The sequence below is a fragment of the Diabrotica undecimpunctata genome, chromosome 3 (assembly GCF_040954645.1).
Source record: "Diabrotica undecimpunctata isolate CICGRU chromosome 3, icDiaUnde3, whole genome shotgun sequence".
Classification (NCBI taxonomy): domain Eukaryota; kingdom Metazoa; phylum Arthropoda; class Insecta; order Coleoptera; family Chrysomelidae; genus Diabrotica; species Diabrotica undecimpunctata.
Window position 1 is genome coordinate 93,298,553 of NC_092805.1, and position 22,672 is coordinate 93,321,224.

The 22,672-nt window shown below is 33.6% G+C and overlaps 1 protein-coding gene across 1 annotated transcript in view; it reads left to right on the forward strand.

The window, feature by feature from the left end:
• LOC140435962 (uncharacterized) overlaps positions 1 to 20,754 on the forward strand; it is a 64,398-nt gene extending 43,644 nt beyond the window's left edge. The window contains exons 6-11 of the mRNA XM_072524673.1: positions 486 to 874; positions 8,688 to 8,759; positions 10,362 to 10,572; positions 15,589 to 15,765; positions 15,821 to 16,449; positions 17,666 to 20,754. Coding sequence (XP_072380774.1) covers positions 486 to 874; positions 8,688 to 8,759; positions 10,362 to 10,572; positions 15,589 to 15,765; positions 15,821 to 16,449; positions 17,666 to 20,683 — 4,496 coding nt within the window. The 3' untranslated portion in view covers positions 20,684 to 20,754. The remainder of the gene's footprint in view (positions 1 to 485; positions 875 to 8,687; positions 8,760 to 10,361; positions 10,573 to 15,588; positions 15,766 to 15,820; positions 16,450 to 17,665) is intronic.
• Positions 20,755 to 22,672: the final 1,918 nt, after the last annotated feature.

Sequence of the window (22,672 nt, forward strand, 5' to 3'; positions counted from 1 at the left end):
AATATCTGCGTACAAATTAATCAACCAATTTGTCTACCCTTAACAAAGAAAAATAATATTTGTTTAACTACTAATTATAGCAAGATATTTTAAATATAAATAATTTCTTTTAGTTATTGGATAGAAATAATAATACGAAAATAAAATTTTGATCCTATATATTATCCGTCTGCCCAGTCTTAGATTGAAAAAATTGTAATAGATTAAAAAATTACGACTATTCCGATTCAGTACTTAAAATTATTACGGTAAAAATTGTCAGAACAGAAATACTCACTTCCGGTTTGGAGACATTTAATAAAAACCTTATAACTCATGAACGATTGTAGATAGAGTTATTCTGACAACAGATTCGTGATCACCGTGCAAAAATATTTTTAAAAAAATGTCTCGTCACAACTTTGGTTGCAAAATAAAAATTTGCTCAGAAAAATGATTTTCGTACCGATAAAGATTTCGCCCATTTACGTTTTATTTATTTGTAGTGCCTATGTGTTGCTGTCGTCCTGGATGCGTATGTGAGTTTTGTCAAGTTGAAGAAATAAAAAAGCAAATTAAAAAATTGGAACAAGAAATTTATAGTCTAAAGGCTACCACACCTACTATCGCCCAAGATACTATCGCCCAAGATACCACGCACCCGGAAGGATGTGATTGCGAATTGTGTAAATGTCCTTTGGCACCAGGAAAAGAAGAAACTGCAAAAATAGCAGCAGCTCAATCTCCTCAAGGAGACCAAAACGCAGATTGCGATTGTACCGTCTGTCTGTGCCCTGAAGGTCCGAATAAAGATAAATTATCTTCGTCCCAACCAACCGGACATCCCGATGACTGTGACTGTGACACTTGCCGGTGTCCGTTAAGTCCACTAAAGGTATACTATTTTATTAACAATTTTTTAATTCAAGATTATTAAAAGGCGTATCAGCCAAGTTTTTCCACTGATCTTTTTTATGTGTTTTACGTGCCCATTGCTTTTCTAGAGTAGTTCAGAAACCATCTACAGTTGGTACAATATAAATCCGAATGCACGTCATTATCTACGTCAGAGATCTAAGTTGGCATTGTTGCCAAATTACAAAAAATTACTAAATTCCTTATAAATCAAATACACATATCACGGAATTATTTGTAGAAGTGGATTATAAAACAAAATAAATTATTATTCAATGTTAATAAATAAAAAACATTAGAAACAGAAAACAAGAATTAAGTAATAATCGTATATTAATATACATTACTTATTTACTTTGAAATGTTTTGTTACAATTAAATTTTCAAATGTTAATGAAACTTTTTTTCCATCATCATTGGTGCTACAGCCCTATAAAAGAGCCCCGACCTTCCCAATTCTATTACGCCAAATACGCCATACAATATACGCCAAATAAAATTAAATACAATTACATAAAATTAAACAAAAATAAACAAAAATGTCGAACAAAATTAAATAAAAATAAAAACATTTAAGTAAAATTAAGTAAAATAAACAAAATAAAATAAAATAAAATCAAATACGATTAAATAAAATGATAAAAAATTATAAATAATAAAAAATTAAATAAAAATTAAAAATTATAAATAATTATAAAAATTAAATAAAATGAAATAAAACTATATAATATTAAATAAAACTAATTAAAATAAACAAAAAATTATTTTAGAAATTTTACAATCGTTTATAGATAAGTATATACAAATGGAAAGTTTTTAACGAAAATTAATTAATAGACCCTCCTATTATTCATGATTTTTTTGGAATATAATGATAATCAAAATGAAATATTTGAGCATAAATCCAAGATAATAATGAAAATGTATAAATTGTATATTATATTTAACAAATTTTGAAAATTTCTACAATCATTAAACAAAATTTTTAAAGAAAAAAATTGATATTTTTTAAATTTTAAAGAATTTAAATGTGTAGTGTTATAATAAAAAATATTAATAATTCAGTAATAAGCAGGTATCAATATTTCATTATCCTACATTATAGTATTATCACGCTATAAGAAGTATTCACTTCTGTCGACACTCCCCAATTGCCAGGCTCTTTTTTAAGAAAAACTTTGTTTCGTCATCAGTTTAAACCTATAAAAAATGAAGCTTAATTATATTGCTCAAATGGCCATAAGATGCTTTACTTACTAATCACTATCTATGTCAAAGCGGCTATTGGAATCATTGTCACCGTTTATATTAATTATAATAAGTAGAATTCATTGTCTATCTAGTATATGCTCTCGGTCTTATCACTTTTTAATTACATTTTCTGTGTGACTAATAGAATTTTGCCATATCTGATGAGTAACAGTTTGTAGAGCTTCTTTCCACATACTTTGTGGCCGTATTGTTCTGCTAAATCATCTTCAATGTATTTTGGAGGTGGCTTGTTTCTAAAAATTAATATTGATAAGCTGAACTAAACTCTCACTAGGCTTACTTACTGCGCAACAATCTGCAAAAGCTCGTTATTCAACATTGTCGTTTATTCTTAGTTAACCAATCTTTTATTTTAGTCTTGGTTGAAGACATATTTGGTGCTTTCTCTAACAACATGCTATGGTATGGAGCATTATCCGTTATAATTAGAGATAGTTCAGACAAGCTTTTTAATAGTAGTTGATTTTTACACTACGATAAAAAATTTGCTTAATTCAGTTCCCCGTGGTAGTCCATTAAAGCCGATTTAGAGGAAAATATGGCCTCTGCACCCTTAATGAAGCCATTTTCATTACCTGCATGAAGAATGATGTACCTTCAAAAAAAAATTTCAACACCTGTATTTTTTCAATATAACTAAATATAAGGTGAACCTGTTGAAGTGTGAACTAGTTTTCAGTTAGATGATTTTTATGACATATTTTGCATGATTTAGGAGATGTTTTGAGTGATGATATTTTTTTCCTAGAATGCTTACGGACTTTACTACATATACTTAAGTTTAGACACGTTCGTAACATCAGATGTGGAAATTATGTTAAAATTTTTTTTAAGTATTCATGGTTCACACTTTCCCGTCAATTTGGGGTAAGAGTGATAATGGACTTTAGCTTAAAGGGGAAATACACCATTCAATTTGGTTGAACAATGTGGATGATTCAACCAAAATGAACCATGTATTTTGCAATTCAATAAAAGCGTTCAACGAAATTGAACGTTGAAATGAGTCGAGACAATTTCTACTTTTGTTCAACTTCGTTGTACAACTGGCATGATTCATCCACATTGACGCGTCTATAGTAGTAGTCGACAAGTTTTGTCGATTGTGTTCGATTCAACCGTTTATTTCATTTTGACTTGTGATATAATACGTTTCGTACGTACAATACGTGCTTTATTACGTTATTAAGTTATACATAGATATACTTTATATTATATATAAGAATAAAACAAAATAGTTCCACAAAATTTATTATAATATTTTTTCACTACAGCTGTTTCGGCAGAGTGCCTTTCTCAAGTGATCTATTTTTGAATGTGTTTACAATTTGAAGTCTTTAACGAAATAAGTTGAGAAGGGGAGAACTGTTTGTTTTAAGTGGGTCATTCAGAATTATGTCTTTGTTTTTTAATTTGTTAATTTCCATAGATTCCATAATAAAGAATCTATTATTCCAATGTTCCAAAGAAATCACCCGTTGCAAGATATCACAAAGTAATTTGTAATTTCAATTTTGCTGGAAGTGCTTCCCTCATAATGGTATTGTTTTTGAATTTTTAATTTAACTTTCTCATATAGTTCTTCAAATTGGTTTTCGGACATACTCAGATGATTCCTATAAGTTTCTGGATCTTCCGTTGCAATTTCCAGCATTAACGTTTGTGATTCCCCTTTCTCATTTCGCCGCATCACCCATAGTGTAGTCCACCAACGTCGACGTCTTCTTTGTAGTATTTTCTGCTTATTTTTCAGATCTTTTTTACACACTTCAAGTAAATGTGCGCAAATAATTAGCACACCGACACGCACGACTTCATTTGCCGACATTTTAAAATAAAAAGAATAATTGAAGCGTATATGTATGCTTTTTAATTTGATAGAACAATGTAATTGAATCATCCACATTGTTCAACCGAATTGAATGGTGTATTTCCGCCTTTACAACAGCGTGTGTTATTTTTGGGGCAAGTGTAAATAATATAAAATTGCAAGAAGAAACGAATTTTTTAGTGTTTAAAAAATTTTAATTTATTTATTTTTAAGCAAGTTACAAACTTAGATTTAGCAAGCAAGATTTAAAGGTTCAACCCGACAAAATTTACGTCAAAAATAAAATGATCCCTTCTGTCTTTAACGGGTTCTGCTAAAGTTTTTACGATATCGTCTTCAACTCTCATATCCGTGTCTTCTATATCAGGCCAAAAAAAGGTGTTACTACTCTTTTTATATAAGCAAATTTTCCATTCATCTTCAATCTTGTTATCAATTCTCCCAATAAAATGTTTAATATGTTTTTAGATATGTACTCTACAACAACCCAAATACCCAGCGCGATTTGGGTCTTTCCCAACTTTCTTACTGTTGGCACTTCTTTCTCCATTATTTGCTCGTTTTCTTCAAATATTTCAGGATCTAAATCATCTTCAGAGTCAACATATTCTACCAAATCTTCTTCCAATTCTGAGCTACTGAAAATTTCTTCTCGTTTCTTAATCCTCTTCGGTTTTTGAATTTTTGCTTTTTTTTATTTCTGCGTTCTTCTTCTTTTGTTTGTTTTTCGATTTCTTTTATATTCTTCAATCTATTGCCGGCGGTAATAGAATTCATATTAGTATTTGCGGTTTCAGCTACAACTACTGTTTGGTCTTCTAAACTCTTCTGTTCTTTCCATCTTTTTAGGCTTTCAGGGTGGTATTTTTCCTCCGGTATGACTGCAGAAAATGGCTGGTATGAGGAGGAAGTTTGATGATTGTGATATTATTCTGTCGTGTTAATTCAACTAGTTCAATACTAATATTAGTACTATGACCGTCATATATCAACAGTACCGGCCTATTTTATCCTAATGCGGAAATAAACGTTTTTTTTTTGTAATTAAAAAATACGTCACTCTCCATCTATCGATTGGGACTGGCTGCATAAACAGTTCCCGGAAATGAGTTCTTGTTATCTGGTAGCCAGGAATCACAAATATTTTTTCCCTTAAATACGATTAGTGGTGCCGCCTTCTTCCCTGATGCAGATAGTTCTGGAACTTGGTTTACCTTTAGCTCCCACGACTTTGGTTTTTTTTGGGGTCGTGAGAAATGGATGTTTCGTCCATATTCCACACGAGTTGCGTTTTGTCCTCTAATTTTAGCTGAACTAAAGTTTTTATGAGAATATCAAAATATTTTTGGATGATGAAAGGATCTGTCATTTTTTTTCTTGACTACTCCACAGCTAGGGGTTTTTTATGCTAAGTTGGTGACGTCTTTTAAAACTCCCAAACCACTCATCCCAGGAGTGTTATCCTTAAATGGAATTTTTATGTCATTTTTGGTAACAAATTCGCGAACAATCTCTAGTAGTTCCAATCTGGATATTCCAAATCCCCACTGCTCCATAGTTTTTAGTCCTTGGGCCAATCTAGTCTCATCTTGAAGTGGAATCGCTGGAGCCCTCCCTTGCGATTTGCTTTTAACTCCTCCAGCACCAGTCACGTGGTAGAATAATGTTGTTTTAAGAATATTATACAATTTATGTGCCCGGTATATCGAACAAACCCCTCTTTTTATCTCTGACATTGCGTGATTTAAATCATCTTGGGTATATTTGGTTGCTCTATCCGACTTTCGTTTATAGTTTCTCACCATGTTCAAACTAGAATTAAAAATTAAAAGATAGTTTTGCAAGTTCACAATTGCCCCACTACACGTGGTCACATTTACTCCAGTAGGTAATATAAACGAGGTAAGTGTGACCTAAGTATACATACAACGTAATATAGTTGTTAAATAATCCTGCATACCATAAAATATTTACTTATAGCATTTTTCACATGAAAATGCTTGCACGTCATTCAAGATTTACGACGTCAGAACCCCACAGCGTTGCCAAAACATCAGAATAGTTAGTAAGTGAGGAATTTTTAAAATGTCAACTATTTGTCAAACTATTATATTAAAAGTAAATACACTTAGTTTTAAGACTACTGCAACACACTAGAATACATAAGAAAACATTTTAATACAATATTATATATTCTAAATTTTAAACTTACCTCTTTTGGGGCTGTAATAGTAAAGAGGTCCCGCCATTATTTCTTGTTCAAAATTATCTATCTTATATGAAAGCTTATCAGCTTTCTACAGACTATTTATTTGTTTTGACATAGTACAACCACAATACACACCAATAATTAGTTTTTAAAGCTATTAGTCTAAATTTAATATGTATTTATAAATATAATGTATTAATATATATTATATTATGACCAAATTGTGCAATAAATCAAAACATAATTCTTACTCTAAAAAAACGGCAACACTTTATACACTTTTGCCACACGCTGAACTGTCAATAAAATTTTAAGTATTCCGGTATCAGTTGCGTACAATTATCTAATCTATTTAATTAAAATTATTATTTTGTGCAATATTAGACTTGAAGAGTTATTTCATAAAATTTATATTATTAATAATAACAAATGTTTTTGGTTATTTAATCAATATAATTCTAAAATTTTTAATATAATGATAATTACATTTTTCTGATTATTACACCATGTTGACGCCTATGAAAGATTGTAAATTTGTAAATAAAGTCTGCGCACTAACATCAAAACAAGTTAATTCGTACTAACATATGCCAACGGTCAAATATCAAATTACTTTTTTTCTATAAAACTGCGCATAGATCGCTGTTTCAAGAACTTAAGTTTCTACTCACAAGATGCCGCTGGCATCCCTAAATTGTAGAAAATTTTAGATAGTATAGTAACGCTTGCCGCACAATCACACTTCCCCAGGTGTACCTTATTACGTTTTCCATCAGTTTTAATAGATTTTATACTTATTTTATTCTCATTTTGCCATAAGCAACATATAGATCGATTATTAGAAATCCAAGTTTCATCTATAACAACAAACTTGTATATTTCTTTATGTTTATATTTTTGATATAATCTCAAAAATTTTGCTTTCTTTGCAGCAATATGAGACTGTTCCATCAGTTCCCGCCTTGGATTGTCTTTTAGCCACTTAAAACCAATATCTCTCAGTACAATCTTAGTGGCATACGACAAGCACTAAACAGTTCTTTTTCCGTCAATTGAATCCATAAATCAAAGTCACATGTTCTTCTGAAAATAATTAAATTTGATTGTATTAAACACATCTGTTTAGTTTAATATACTGTGTGCGTCATAAAAACGCTTTATAATCCACTTATACAAATTAAATGAAACAAGTTATGATGTATTTCTTTGAGTTTACATTAATAGAAATATAATTGCTACGCACATATAATAAAATATGTCTAGTGTCTGTAAGTCCAGTATAGTTGGCTAAGAGATTCTAATAAGGAACAGACCTACGACTTAAATATATTGTGTTGGTATCATTTGACGTCACTTACTATGATGTGTATCGTGTTTTATACTGTACTAACTATACTTACCTTTTCTGGTACCTATTACTATCTCTTTTTGATAGTATTCATCTATTTTTAGATTGTTTTACCACGTGCCGCCCCAACAGCCCGTCATTTTTGCCACTTACATCTATGTTTTGAATCCTTTTTAGGCGATGTCTAATTTTATTAAATAACTTACAAAAATGAGATAAAACTGTTATAGATTTATAATTTTCGGTTTTTTTACTTATAACCTTTTTTATAATAGTATAACTAATTCTTCTTTATCTTTTCTAGTGTTTTATCTTTTCATTTAGAATTTGAAACTAGTACGTTATTGTTTTCTGGCAAATGCAGGCACTATTAGCTATATCATTCACAGTGAAGTGGGTGCGATTTAGCCGCTTGGTCGGACTGACTATCTGACCGAACTTTTCAGTATTGTGCCCTGAATTTTAGAATTTCTTGTAGTTTGGTCTCCTCCTATATACCTAATATGCTTGATTAGTCTTATTTCATCTATGACAATCTCTAGAAGGTCTTTCTATCTCACGTTTATTATTCTCTTCTGGTTCTTTCCTAAATTTTTCGATGCTCTTAAAATTTTGTTCTTGTACATTACCAGTACGTTTTATTCGTATCTCATTTTTTATCTTTGTTCTTCCTGAAAACAATTTTTATATTAGCACTTTCATTCTACAATTATTTTAGATAGTGTCTTTTGTTATTTTAGTATGATAGTTTTTTTCCAGTTTCTGACTTATTTTTCACCGTATTTTTAGTACTAGAAATTCTGCTGATGTTTTTCTGTCTTTTTTTCATTTCTTTCATCAATTATAAGTACATACTGGGATTTAATTTGATCCTTTTATTATTTAATCTGTGAGCAGATCTTTGCGAAGGTGTTATTGGTTGGATAATTATATTATGAAGTTCATTTATGTTCTACTAATCTATATATTATAATGTTATATTCATGTCATTTTCTTGATTAAATCTTTCTAATATCTTGTTAATTAATAACTACAGTTCTCCGTTAAGTAGCGTCGTTTTTTCATTAATTCAATATCCCTTTCTATCTGAATAAAATGGATGATACTAAAGAAATTAATTAATTTTATTTCAGGATCAGCCTAAAACTCCCGGACATCCAGTAGATTGTGATTGTGACCTTTGCAAATGCCCCCTTGCAGCAACAGTGAGTAATACTGTAACACTTATTTTTAAGCAAATATCGAGGCTATTTTTTTAAAATCATAATGCGGATTACTCTTGATAATTTTTTAAATATATTTGACGTATATTTAATAGGTAGTTGTATCTAATAGGCAGCATCTAGCTGAGGTAACGATCTAGGTAACGAAGCACTAAGTCTACCAATTTTCCGTAGCAAGATGCGATTCGGGATAGTATCAGGAAAGTTTGTGAACAAAATGCATGGTGATAATATCAAATGCATAAGAAAAATACATTTCCAAAGTACATAGAAAATAAAACATTTGCAGCTCAGAAAATATTGAGAGGAATGAGGTCAATGTTGTTATTCGGAGGTTTCGAGGTCGCTGAACACGAATATAATATCGGCGATAGTCTTTGACCTACATGGTGCCCAGATGGACCTCGTCTCCTGTAATGTTATTTTATTATCGTTCTAAATCAGTCGAAAGTCATTACCCGGAAGTTAAAACCTATATATACAAGGTTTTAACTCTAAGACTTCGCGGGTTCTTTTAACAAAAGAAAAACTGCTTGCTGTGCATCGAACAAGTTGATAAATTACGGACAGTGCTTCACCTCTACTCCCATAAGCAGGCAGGTGGAAATGTTAACAAAACCATAATAGGTTTCTCAACAATGAAATTACAAAAAACTTATCCTTTATCTCTGACAGGCGAACGAATACAAAAATTTTTACTTGGATTTTAATGGGCTAAACTGGAAATTGAATCAATTAAAAAAAATTGTCAATCCGATGACATAACTTTAGATCTTAAGCCCCCCCTTATAAGTCTCATCATTTATACCCTAGCGAGCGATTGATTTGCGCTAAGAGAAAATCTGGCAGAGGGCATCTCACAAATGCCTACAACCAGTTTTAAATGTCTTAGCTTCAGTTTCCAATAGAAATGATCCAATTTTGTTTATTCCAATCGATGTTTTTAAGACGCAAGTATAACTGAAAAAGCGTTTTACCTAAGCCAATTTGAAAATAAACATTTAAATTTTATTTATACTCTTTAGAAATAACACTAAAATGTTTTGGTTCGAAGGATTTTTAAAACGTAAATTGAAACCTTATACAGGATAGAATTTGAAATATGTAAATTAAAACCTTGTATCGTATAAAATTTAAAAACGCTACAAGCAACAGAGAGAGAAGTTTGTCAAGTTAATCGGTGAAAACTGCGAAAGATTTATAAAATTGTCTACAGAACAAAATTCTAGTCCTTACTGATAGAGCAAATTTTACTTCAAATCTATAATATGCAGATACTCTACCAAAAAACTTATTTTACCACGAAACTCGTTACTACCAATAAAAACTGAATTTAGCGGGACTGTAAATTGTAAATTTTTAAAAATTTATTCCAGCGACCATTATTACGAAAAACAACATATGGTTTAAGATTTCAACGTGGGCTTGTTTTAGCTCTATGCGAAATAACAAAAACAAAATGAAATCATCTGATTATCAAAACAATAAATCACTACATATTTACCAGTTTTCTATAAAAGCAACATGTAAACATCTGATCATCAAGACAGAAAATCACTGAATATTCATGTATTTGTTATTCAGGTAGGCGACGGGAAGATGTGTAACTGTGGAGATTTTTGCCTGTGTCCAGGAAGACCCACTGCTGATAAAAAAGACCCGATGTCAGGTTGTACCTGTAAGCCTACTTGCCTATGTCCAAAAGGACCGATGCCCACTTGTGAATGCCCCACTGATGAATGCATATGCAGCCCATGTTCCGATCCACGAAAGAACTTGATGGATCCTACGCAAGGTAAATTTTACATAATTTTTTTAATTTACTTTTTTTGAATAATACTATTCAAAACAATATATTCCCAAATCAGTTTTATTTTTAAACTGATATGATATTTCATGTTTAATTTTGAATGTTAAGAAAAAATTTTTCATGCTTTTAAATTTTGTTGTAAAAATATGCTTTATTGTCACCGAAAATTGTACAATTTTATGGACAAAGCTTACAAAAAGTCAGAAACCAATAACATTTACAATTTCATCATCATCATTGGCTCCACAACCCATGGTGGGTCTTGTCCTTCACAGAAGAACCAGAAGTCTCCATTCTCTCCTATTCTTCGCCTTGGCTTTCCAGTTTCGCACTCCCAACATTCTCAAGTCTTCCTCCACCTGATCCTTAAATCGTGCTCTGGGTCTGCCTCTCCTTCTCACTCCATCTATTCTTTCTTTCTTTCTTTCTCCCCTTCCTTTTACCCTAATAGGGTGTCGGATTTGGGCTAGCTATTTTAATTTCCATTTACCCACCTCTTCCATTCTTTTCTGTTTCCTGCCATTATTTTTAATTCCTCGAGTGAAGTTTTCCCGCCTCTACTACTTGCTGTATCCATTTTTTTCTTGGTCTGCCTCTTTTTCTTTTTCCGATGTTTTTTGCTTCATAAATTTTTCTTGTTATTCTATTGGATTGCATCCTCATCAGATGCCCATACCAGTTCATTTGTCTCTTTGCTATTTTGTTCATTATCGGTTCCTGGTTTGCCATTCTCCTAATAGTCTCGTTGCTTAATCTATCCCATTTTGTCTTTCCAACTATCCTTCTTAGATGTCTCATCTCCATTGCGTTTATCCTGCTCTTATGTTTTTCCAGAATTGTCCAGTTTTCACTTGTATAGAGCACAGTCGGTATCACTATTGTGTTATATATTTTTATTCTTGTTTCTCGTGCAAGTTCTCTTTTTCCCATTATTGGGGCTAACGCATAATATAACTTGTTTGATTTCTTTGCTCTATTTGTTATTTCCCAGTCTATTTTTCCATCATTAGTTATTATACTTCCCAGGTATTCGTAAGTTGTTACTATTTCCAATTCTGAGTTTTTACATTTTATCTTTATTTGATTATCTTCCTTATCTCCTTTGCCGCTGATTATCATTATCTTACTTTTTTCCTCGTTTATCTCCATTTTAAGTTCTTCTATTTGTTCTACCCATATATCCATTAGTTTCTGCATTTTATTCTCGGAATCTGCTATTAGTACTATGTCGTCTGCATACATTAAGGACTCTATTGTTACCGGTTGTAATCTGCGGTAACCTATTATTGTCTGTAGTTGATTAGTTCTGACTCTAGTGTTTCTTATCAATTCGTTCATTACTATTATGAATAGCAAAGGGCTGAGACTATCTCCTTGTTTAATACCTCTCTTCCAATTAAATGCTTCCGATCTTTCCCCTGTTATTTGTACCCTTCCTTTTACCTCTTTGTAAGTACTTTCTATAATTTTTATCAATGCATTAGGTACGTTAATTTTCCTCAAGCATTTCCCTATAATATGTCTTTCTATCGTGTCAAATGCTGCTCTTAGGTCTATGAATGCTAATACTAGTTTTTTCCCCGTATCTATGCTTCTTTCTATTAGGTTTCTAATGATATATATGTTGTCATTTGTCTGTCTTCCCGGTCTAAATGCCATTTGTTCGTCTCCCAATACCATTTCTACTTCTTGTCTTAGTCTCTTCTCTATTATTTTCGTATATATTTTAAAGCACACCGATGACAGGCATATTGCCCTATAGTTGTCGCAGTTTACATGTTCTCCTTTTTTGTATATTGGCACGATGATATTGTTCTGCCAGTCTTTAGGGATTGTTTGTTTTTCCCACGCCTCTTTATATATTTTCCATAGCCAGTTTATTCCTTCTTCTCCCATGTATTTTACCATTTCCGGTTCAATTTCATCATCTCCACCTGCCTTGCCTATTTTTATATTTGATAATCCTTCTATTACTTCTTCTCTACTTATTTGCTCTGGCTCTATGTTTTCTTCGCCTTCATTGATTATATTGTCTTCCTTTATCACTTCAGTATCAAATTTTTTCTCATAATATTCTTTCCATACCCTAGCTATTTGTTCTGGGCTTATTTGTATTTGGTTTGAAGTATCTCTTACTGCGTTTATTTCCTTTCGTTTTCCCTGCCTTATGTGTCGTATTGTCGTCCAATAGTTTCTATTATTTGTTATATATTCTTCCTGAAGTTCTTCTCCAAATTCTTTCCATGTTTTTGTTTTTGCTTGTGTGACTGTCTTTTTTGCCAATCGTCTCTGCCTATAGTATTTTTCTTTATCTTCTTCTAATCCCGTTTCGAGGTATTTTTTCCATGCTATTTTCTTCTTTTTTATCCATCTATTCTTTGTTTATAAATATGTTTTGGCGGCTCCACCTCATTCATTCTCTCAACATTACAATTTACTGAATATAAATATTATTACATAAATAAATTGCAAATTCCATAAAAAAAACCTTAAGAACTAGTTGAAGTTGCTGCATATGATACCCAATTATAGATGAAAAAATTGTGGTGTCATTTATTTTGTCTATTAATTGAGTCATAGGTCTGTTTGAAATCTATAAATATGTTGTGGACGTCAATGTCGTATTCCCACGATTTGTTTAGAATTTGTTTCACTGTGAATAGCTGCTGGTCAGTTTTAGATGTTCCTTGTCGGAAACCGGTTTGATATTCCCCGACAATATTTTCAGTTATTTGTTGGAGTCGTTTATTTAGTATATAAGTAAAAATAGACAAAAATTATATAAAATATTGAATAGCTTTAACATCCCCAAAAATACATCCAACTATAAAAAAGAAACAATTTTTAATAGTAAAGGATCAAAGGAAACGGGCTGACATCGATACTATTCAACCTGACTCTTGAATATGTGATAAGACAACTGAATATAGGAAGAGGTAATCTTCTAACAAATAAATCAATACAGATTGCCGCCTATGCCGATGACATTAGCATCATGTCTCGTAGAACAAAAAAGGGGGCAGAAATATATTCACAATTAAAAACAGGGGCAGAAGAGACCGGCAGAAGAGGCAGAAGAGACTAGAAATACATATTCAAAAGACAAAATAGCTAACACAGACAAGAGCTAGGGGAAACATACGCGCAGTTAAATAAGAGGACGATATTAAAACTGCAAAAGTTTCACATATTTGGGAGTTACATTAAATACGGATGGAAGAGAAGAACCAGAAATTCAAAGAATAACAGTAAAGGAAAACAAGCTTACTTTTCCCTCGCCCATGTGTTCTGCTCCAAAAACACACACTGGAGATCGAAAATCAGGGTCTACAAAACTATTATCAGATCAATAGTATGTTATGGATGCGAGACATGGGTGATGGATGACAGAAGACACAAAACGAATGCTGGAAGTCTTTGAAAGAAATGTCCTAAGAAAGATATTTGGACCTATTAACGAAAACGGAGTATGGAGATCCAAAATTGTTCAAAACCGAATTTATAAGAAATGTGAGGATCAGATATAAGAAACGCAGTTTGGCTTCAGAAGAGGCATGGGTACAAGAGAGGCATTATTTGCGTTGACGGTACTCTTGCAGAAATGTCGGGAATATAACAAGAGTGCATATGTATGCTTCATAGACTTTAGGAAGGCCTTTGACCGAGTGTAGCATATGAAGTTAATAGATGAATTAAAAAACATGAATTTAGACAAAAAAGAGATTGAGTTTATTAAGGCTATATACTGGAACCAGAAAGCAGTAGTAAAGGTGAACGATATAGAAACAAATAATATACCGATTGCGAGAGGGGTTAGGCAAGGATGCGTCTTGTCTCCGACGCTTTTCAACGTGTACTCACAGGTCATATTCAGAAAAGCCTTATGGGAAAAAAAGAGGGAATAAAAATTGGTGGAGAAATCATAAACACCATGAGATTTGCAGATGACACGGTAATTATGGCTGAGAGTATAGAAGACCTACAAACTTTACTAGATGCAATAAATAGTGAATGCATTCAAATGGGACTTGACATCAACACAGATAAGACCAAATTTATGATAGTATCAAGGAGTCCAATAAATAATGAACAACTAACTCTTGGTGGAGAGCAAATAGAGAGTGACAAAATATAAATATCTGGGAGCTTACATCAATACAGAATTAGATCCAGACCAAGAGATCAGGGTACGAACAGAAATGGCAAGGGCAGCGTTCTTAAAATTCAAGTAATTGTTATGTGACAAAAATCTGAAAACTGCGCTGAGACTGAGGTTTGTTGAATGGTCTGGTCGCAACTATTGTATGGCGTAGAAACATGGACATTAAAAGTGCAAATAGTTAAGAAGCTTAAAGCCTTCGAACTTTGGATATACAGGAGAATGTTGAGAATTCCATGGACTGCCAGGGTCACCAATGAACAAGTGCTGAGAAGGATGAGTCAAGAAAAAAAATTGTTGAGAACAATAAAAGTACGCAAGACTGCATACCTTAGACACATATTAAGAAATGATAAATATAGTCTTCTGCAGGTCATCACGTAGGGTAGAGTCGAGGGCAAAAAGGGAATAGGTAGAAAGAGGAAGTCATGGCTGCGAAATATTAGAGACTGGACAAACATGACTGTAGACGAATTATTCCACGTTGCAAAAGACAGAGAAGCATTTAAAAATGTGGTCGCCAACCTCCGTTAATGGGGACGGCATAGGAAGAAGAAGAATAGGTACGCATATTTGTAGCACATACTGTTTATCTGTAATAAATCAGATTTGTTATGTTTATAAACTAATTGATACTGGTAGATTATAGTTATACTTACTATATAAATGTGTTACTTGGATTAGACTATTTCCCACTATGTTATGTTACAAATTAATATATATTGCTTATTTTTTGTAATGGGGCAGATTGCCATAAACATTGGATGTTAAAAAATATTATTAGATAGGTACTTACTATGTACAATATTTTTTCTCATTTAATATGGTTTTTCTTTCTACAGTTCTTAAGAAATCAGATTCCGATAAATGCACTTGTAGTGTATGTAAATGCTTTGAAGAAATCCCGAAACATGCTCATCCAGACGATTGTACATGCGAGGTTTGTAAATGTGATGAAGAAAAAGCCGTAATTGTAAAAGCATCTGAATGTATCTGCCCTATTTGTAAATGTGGTGAAGGTAATATAAATTTTTATAAATCAATTGCAAAATTAAAAATCTCGTTTGAATTTAGGGGACGGTTTTCCAAAATTCGCCGAAGGACCTCAGCACCCAGAAGGCTGTATCTGTGATGAATGCAGATGTGGTGATGAAGAATCTACACACCCCGAAGGGTGTATTTGTGATGTCTGCAAATGTGAACCCGAACCTGAGCACCCGAAAGAATGTATTTGCGATATCTGCAAATGCGAACCAGATGAACAGCCACCGCACCCAAAGGAATGTATTTGCGATGTCTGCAGATGCGGATCTGAAGAGCAACCACCGCACCCAGAAGGATGTATTTGCCCAATCTGCATATGTAAACCTGAAGAGCAACCAAAGCATTCAGAAGGATGTATTTGCGAGATTTGTAAATGCGAACCACCAGAGAAACTTATTCCCGAAGAATGCACTTGTCCAATTTGTCAATGCGAAGAAAAACAACAAAAAGAATCTGTATGTATCTGTGACGATCCCTGTAAATGTGACGAAAAAAAAGAGATAAAATTAGAACAAATCACAGAAAAACAACAAAAGGAATGTGTCTGCGAAAAACCATGCAAGTGTGATGAAAAAGAACAGACAAAATCAGCACCAGTTAAATCCTGTACCTGTGGAGATGTTTGTATTTGCGATCAAGGAGATACAGCAGTTGAAAAGGTATGTCTTGTTTATTAAGCTAAGCTTACTCTCCCACCAATGCAGGTCTCACTACACTTTTGTACATCTTTCTTTTCAGCCCTTCTCCGATTTTTCAATCACAGAGTATCCTGCTCATTCGCTTCCAGTTAAACCAACCAACCTGTATCCTGTGGGCAATTTCTCGATCTAGTGTCCCATTTGCACTATGAAAGCGCCAAAGTATTTAAATTTTCATACTCGTCCTAGTTTTTCTCCACAAAAATCGATGTCCCCAGCCATTCCTGTTGCTCCCAACATAATATCCTCCGTTTTAGATCTGCTAACTTTTAGTCCTCTATCTTTAATAGCCCTTCTGCAACCTTCCAACTTCTCCTCCAATATTTCTGTGCTCTCCTCTACTAACTCGATATCATCAACAAAGAGCATTGACCAAGAATCTCCCTCCCTTACCTTCTCTGTCAGTACATCCATAACAAGATTAAACAAGTAGAGACTCAACAAAGATCCTTAATTCAAACCAACCATCACTTGAAAACTTTCAGTCAATTCAGCTCAAGTCCTTACTTTAGTGCACGCTCCCTCATACATATCCATCATGAGCCTTACCTACTTCTCAGGAACCCATTTCTATCTCATACATCTCCAAAATGCTTGTCTATGAACTGTGTTATACGCCTTCTCAAGATTTAATAATACTAAATGTAGTTCTTTTTTCTTCTCGCCGTATTTCTCTATCAACTGTCTCAAAGCGAACAAAACATCCTGTACTCCTTCCTGGCAAAAACTCCAACTGTCCTTCTCGTATCGATGTATCTTTCCTTAACCTTCGGTCTATAGTTCTTTTCCAAATTTTCATTGTGTGCGACATTAACATTATCCCTTTTATATTTATACAATGATAAACATCAACATCGGTTCTTAAAACTCTTTCATCTGCAATCTTAATGTGCCGCACGTAAGTGAAGTCCTTGTCTGACTTGTCTCTTTCTTTAGTAATGCTGTATATCTTTTTCATTTTCTTGGGTATTTCCAACTCTTCGTACAAATGGGAAGACGATTTTTTCTTAGTAGTAGCTACATCTCGCTCTGCTTCCCTCTTTGCTATCTGGTATATATCATGGCTCACCCTGCATATTCACTATATGCAGCTTATAATCATTTTAAATTACCCAATAGGTACTATAATAAATCATATTTAATTATAGTTTGGATTTACCTTTTTACTTATTTTCAGATTCAAACTGCTACCGCTGTCACTGCTATGAAAAGTACTGGAATACATCAGGTGAAATGCACTTGTGTACAATGTAAGTGTGCAGAACAAACCGAACACACCAGAACAGAGGGTTTCCAAGGAGATACTATGAAAACTTCTGCAACACACGCATTGAGCTGTGATTGTGCAGAATGTAAGTGTGCGGAAGAAACGGAAGAAATCAAAATAGGCGATCTCCAAAGAGGTAAATGCAAATGTGGAGTTTGCAATTGCGTTGACTGTTACTATAAACAAGACAATATTCCTCATTCAAAAGACTGTCATTGCGATTTTTGCACATGTGTAGATTGTTGTGAGACGACTGATCAAACGGTTCAGCATAAGAAAGATGAAGAAAAAAAAGCATGTAAATGCATTGAATGTAAATGTGATCCTTGTCTAAACCAAATAGCTTCAAAAGAAAAGGTAACATGTAAATGTGGTGTTTGCATATGTTTAGACTGCGAAGGAGAACGAGTATCGAAGAAAGATGAAACCGTAGTGATAAGCTCACTTCCAGAGGGCAAAAAAGATGAAATAGCAACGGTGGGCTCACTTCCAAAAAACCGTAGCTGCCATTGCATCGAATGCTATTGTGACGAATGTAATGATGAACGGAAAAAGGGATCAAAAGCTAGACCTGAAATTAAAATTCAAACAGTTTCTCCTGTTACGAAAACAGCTGCTACACAACCTCCCCAACCACGACGCCCTGCGGGATGTACTTGTTTAAGTTGTATTTGCATCGATTGTGTTTCTAAAAAACTATTGGATCAAAGTGGGGTGTCTACAGAGGTAAAGCCTTTAACTAAAAATACTAGTTGCCATTGTGCTACCTGTTTGTGTCCAGAATGCTCAGCCATTACTAAAAGCCCTGAAATAAAAGGAACCAAACTAGAAAACGAAATTCAAAGTCAAGCACAAGGACAGGCACAAATTCAAGTTCCAGCTGCAATTCCTACAGAACCTCCACAAGTTCAAATTGCATCTTCTGTAGGACCTCCGCAAGTTCAAATTACAACTTCAGTAGAACCCTCAGCTCCAACGGACCCTCCATTATTTGAACTCCCACAGAGAATTAATTGTTACAGTAAAACATGTACGTGTTACCTTTGTGAAAAAAAAGCGGTAGGGGAATCTAGACCAGTTTCGGTTCCAGCTTCTTATGATACAAGATCTGAAGGTGTGGCACCGTTATTTCAAATACCCCAACGTATGCAATGTTCATGTAAAAACTGCACTTGTCCTTTTGACTGCAGTCTTAGAAGTCAGCAGGTAGCCCAAGAAATTAAACAAGATCCCTTTGGCGGCGAAAAACGCGAAGTGGTAACAGAATTTCAAAAACCAGAACGACCTCTCGAAGAACAAAAAAGAGAAGTGCAATTACCCAATATGCAGCAGACCCAGTCGTGGCCCAAAGCTCAACAGTCTATGCCACCATACGTAGAACATCAGTCTAGAGAAGCTGAACGAACTACAATTTGTTTTTGTAACAACTGTCAATGTACAAAGTGTAACAAAGATGTTAGACCTTCGACAGCACCCCAATCAACTCAAGCACCTCAATCAGATTCGTCCCAAAAAGTAAATGTTCCTGCCCCTATAGTAAAATCAGCAGCCATTGTAACAGTAACATCATGGCACATTCAACAATCGAGACCAAGATCCGCTCCTGGAGGAAAATCTTACGAGTCTTGTGCTTGTGCAATGTGTACATGCCCTTCTGATTGTATAAATTCAACCAAGACAGCTCGTTCCGATTGTAGATGCCCCGATTGCATTATGGAAAAACCAAGCCGAATAAGTGCAAAAGTTGGTGTAAGTCAACAGCAGTCTATTGCTAGAGCTAGTGCAATGTGTGCATGTCTTTCTAGCCGTGTAAGTTCGGCCGCCAAGTCAGCTCCTTCTTCCGATTGTAGATGTCCTGATTGCATTATGGAAAAGCAAAGCCGAATAAGTGCAAAAGTTGGTGAAACAATATATGATACAAGCGTGGGAAAAATAAGTAAACAGCGATCGAAGGGTAGAGCAAAAGTAACCTCATCATCTAAATATACAACATGTGCCTGCGCTTCGTGTCCAGATACTAGCGTAAAAGAAGAAGAAATCCATCAGGTTGCTTCTCGATCACAAGATAGAAAAGATGTAAGATGCGTTTGTCATAACTGTAGTGTATGTCCAAAAGCTAGAAACGTGGATTTGGCTACTATAGATAACGAAACCCTGCTTAAAAGCATCGAATCAAGTACTAAAGAACATTGTGAATGTAAAGAGCAAATCAAAGAGATTCGATCAGTTTTAAGAAGTATAAAAAAATCGTGTTTTGTCGCTGAAAAACAAGCGATGACAAAACCTCTAGTAAAACAAGCTTCTGATTTTAAACAAACGATGTCCGGCCTCAAGCTGGCTCTGATTAATCTACAAGAAAAATGTAAAGCTAAGGACAAAATGATCAAACTAATGACTGGAGAATTAAAAAGCCGTACTAGCAGTCAGACATTGTGGAAGGTTTTAAATACTTGTACGGAAGACGCGCCAGACTACGACAAAGCTGATGATGTAAAAGATAAAATTCCTTTTCATACTCTTTATCCCGTTGGTGAAGAAAAGAGTACGTTCGACGAAAAAGTAGCAAGAGCTACAGAAAGAGAGCGAGGACAAAAATCTACCAAGTCCTGTAAGTGTGGAAAAATTCCTACAAAACAAGAAGACAGAAGTGTCAATTTAATTGGATTCGAAGTAGTTGATATTAAAAGAATCATGGAAGATAGCATTATTATAAAATGGGAACCGCCGAAAAGCAACTTAGTAACAGGATATGATATTTTTATTAACGGCCTACACAAGTCAAAAATAATGAGCGGTGGTAGAACCAGTGCTATGATTAATTCCATTGACCTTTCTATTACCAATCAAGTAACAATTTATGCTTTAACTAAACGTGGAAGATGTGAACCCCCCGCTATTGCTATATATGAAGTCAGGTCTAGAAAGTAATTGTCCATTCCATAACAACTTTGATATGATTGTTCTGAATATTCTGTAATAAATTTGTATTTTGTTCAGTACGTTTTAATTATTTTTTTTATATTACAATTGTAGATTTGCAGTAGATTACATTTGTATAGTGCAATTTTAGATAATATTAAGTCATTGAAGGATACCTTCATTTAGCAAGTAGCGCCATTCAATGACTATTGATAAAATCTATACAAAATGTAGAAGACTTGTATGATTAAAAAATATTAAATAAACTGCTATAAGAGTAGCTATGACAAATGTTACTAATTGTTGATAAAATAATACAGAAAATTTTTGTTTCTTATTTTCTGTTTCCTTGTTCTGTGTCCAAGAATGCCGTGAACCGACCAAATGACAAATAATTCAATTTTAAATGAGCTAACGATCAACAAACGGCTTTCCAGCAAAGTCCATTTCCGTCAAGTAAAATAATTTGGACATGTTATGAGGGACAGAAAACATGGAAAGACTTATTATCCAAGGAAAGTTAGAAGGCCGAAGATCACGAGGAAGATCGCCAACAAGATGGGCCGACCAAATTACAGGAATATGCAAAAGACCTACGCATAAGTTAAAAGAAATCACCAGAGACAGAGATCTCTGAAGACTGAGAAAACACGACATCAATATGACCACTACACTCCCTCCGTTGGGTCAGGACTGAAGAGTGAGGTTCTATATCAAGTGACAATCTTAATAGTTTTTAGTTTCTTTATTTTTGTGATCCACATGATTATTTTCAGCTCTTTATTATTATATATTATATATATTATTAAATATTTATATTAAACATTGCACATAAAGCAGGATAAAAATCTCTCTGCAATGAGGTTATCGGTCAAGGAGAAAAAAGTGAAAAATGTCGGAGAAGGTGTCCTAAAATGACAGTTTTTGTTTGAGACAGTTTTTTGCAGATATCATTCAAAATATTGAACTGAAAAAAAATGTAACATTCATTTAAATACGTTTTATTCATATACTTAAACGAAAACATCTCTATAGAATCTTTATAAAAAACTTGTGAACAAGTATTTTTTTATGTCATTTTACAAAAATCTAACATGTAAAACGACACACAGTCATGAGGGTAACATACAGTGTGACCCATTTAGATTGGAAACACCTCTATAAAATTTGAAGTTGTTAACCGATTTTAACCAAATTGTTTTTTTAATGTCATGTAATAAAAGGATTATTTTATTAAAAAAATTTCTACGCCACTGGATTTAGATTGGCTTCAAATAGCTATGACAAAAATTTCATTAAGATATATTTATTAATAACAAACTTATGACAACTTAAAATTTTAAAACTCACTAAGAAAAAAAACACTCTGTATTAACGTTAAAAAACACTCTGTATTAACAGAAACATGGAAACATAATTTTAGTTTATATCCTAGTTGTCTCTACCAATCCACCATCTAATTGGATACATTTGTCGTAGCGTTTATGAATATTCCTAATTACGTTTCTTACTTGTTGGGGAGTAATTACTGCACATGCCTGTCGAATTCTTGCACGAAGTTCGTTTACGTCTCTTGCACGGGTTTGGTAAACTCTTTGTTTGATAACTCCCTAGATAAAGTAGTCTAAAATTGTGATATCTGGAGATCTGGGTGGCCAATCTATCAACGGACTACCCCAGCCTATCCAACGGTTCGGAAAATTTTCATTTAGCCATTGCTTCACGGGTCTGGCGTAATGAACTTAACACCCATCTAACTGGATATACAACTTGAATCGTTCATTAATTGGGAGCTCATGAATAGCATCCCACAAGTCGGTGTTTAAAAATTATAAAAAGTTCTGTGAGTTCAAGTTTTCTTTAAAAAAGAAAGGACCAATAACTCGCTAGTTAAGTATACTACACCAGACATTGATTTTTTGAGAATACTGTCTTTTACAGTTTATTACCCAATGGGGATTATCTGCTGTCCAATGGCGACAATTCTGTGATAATACT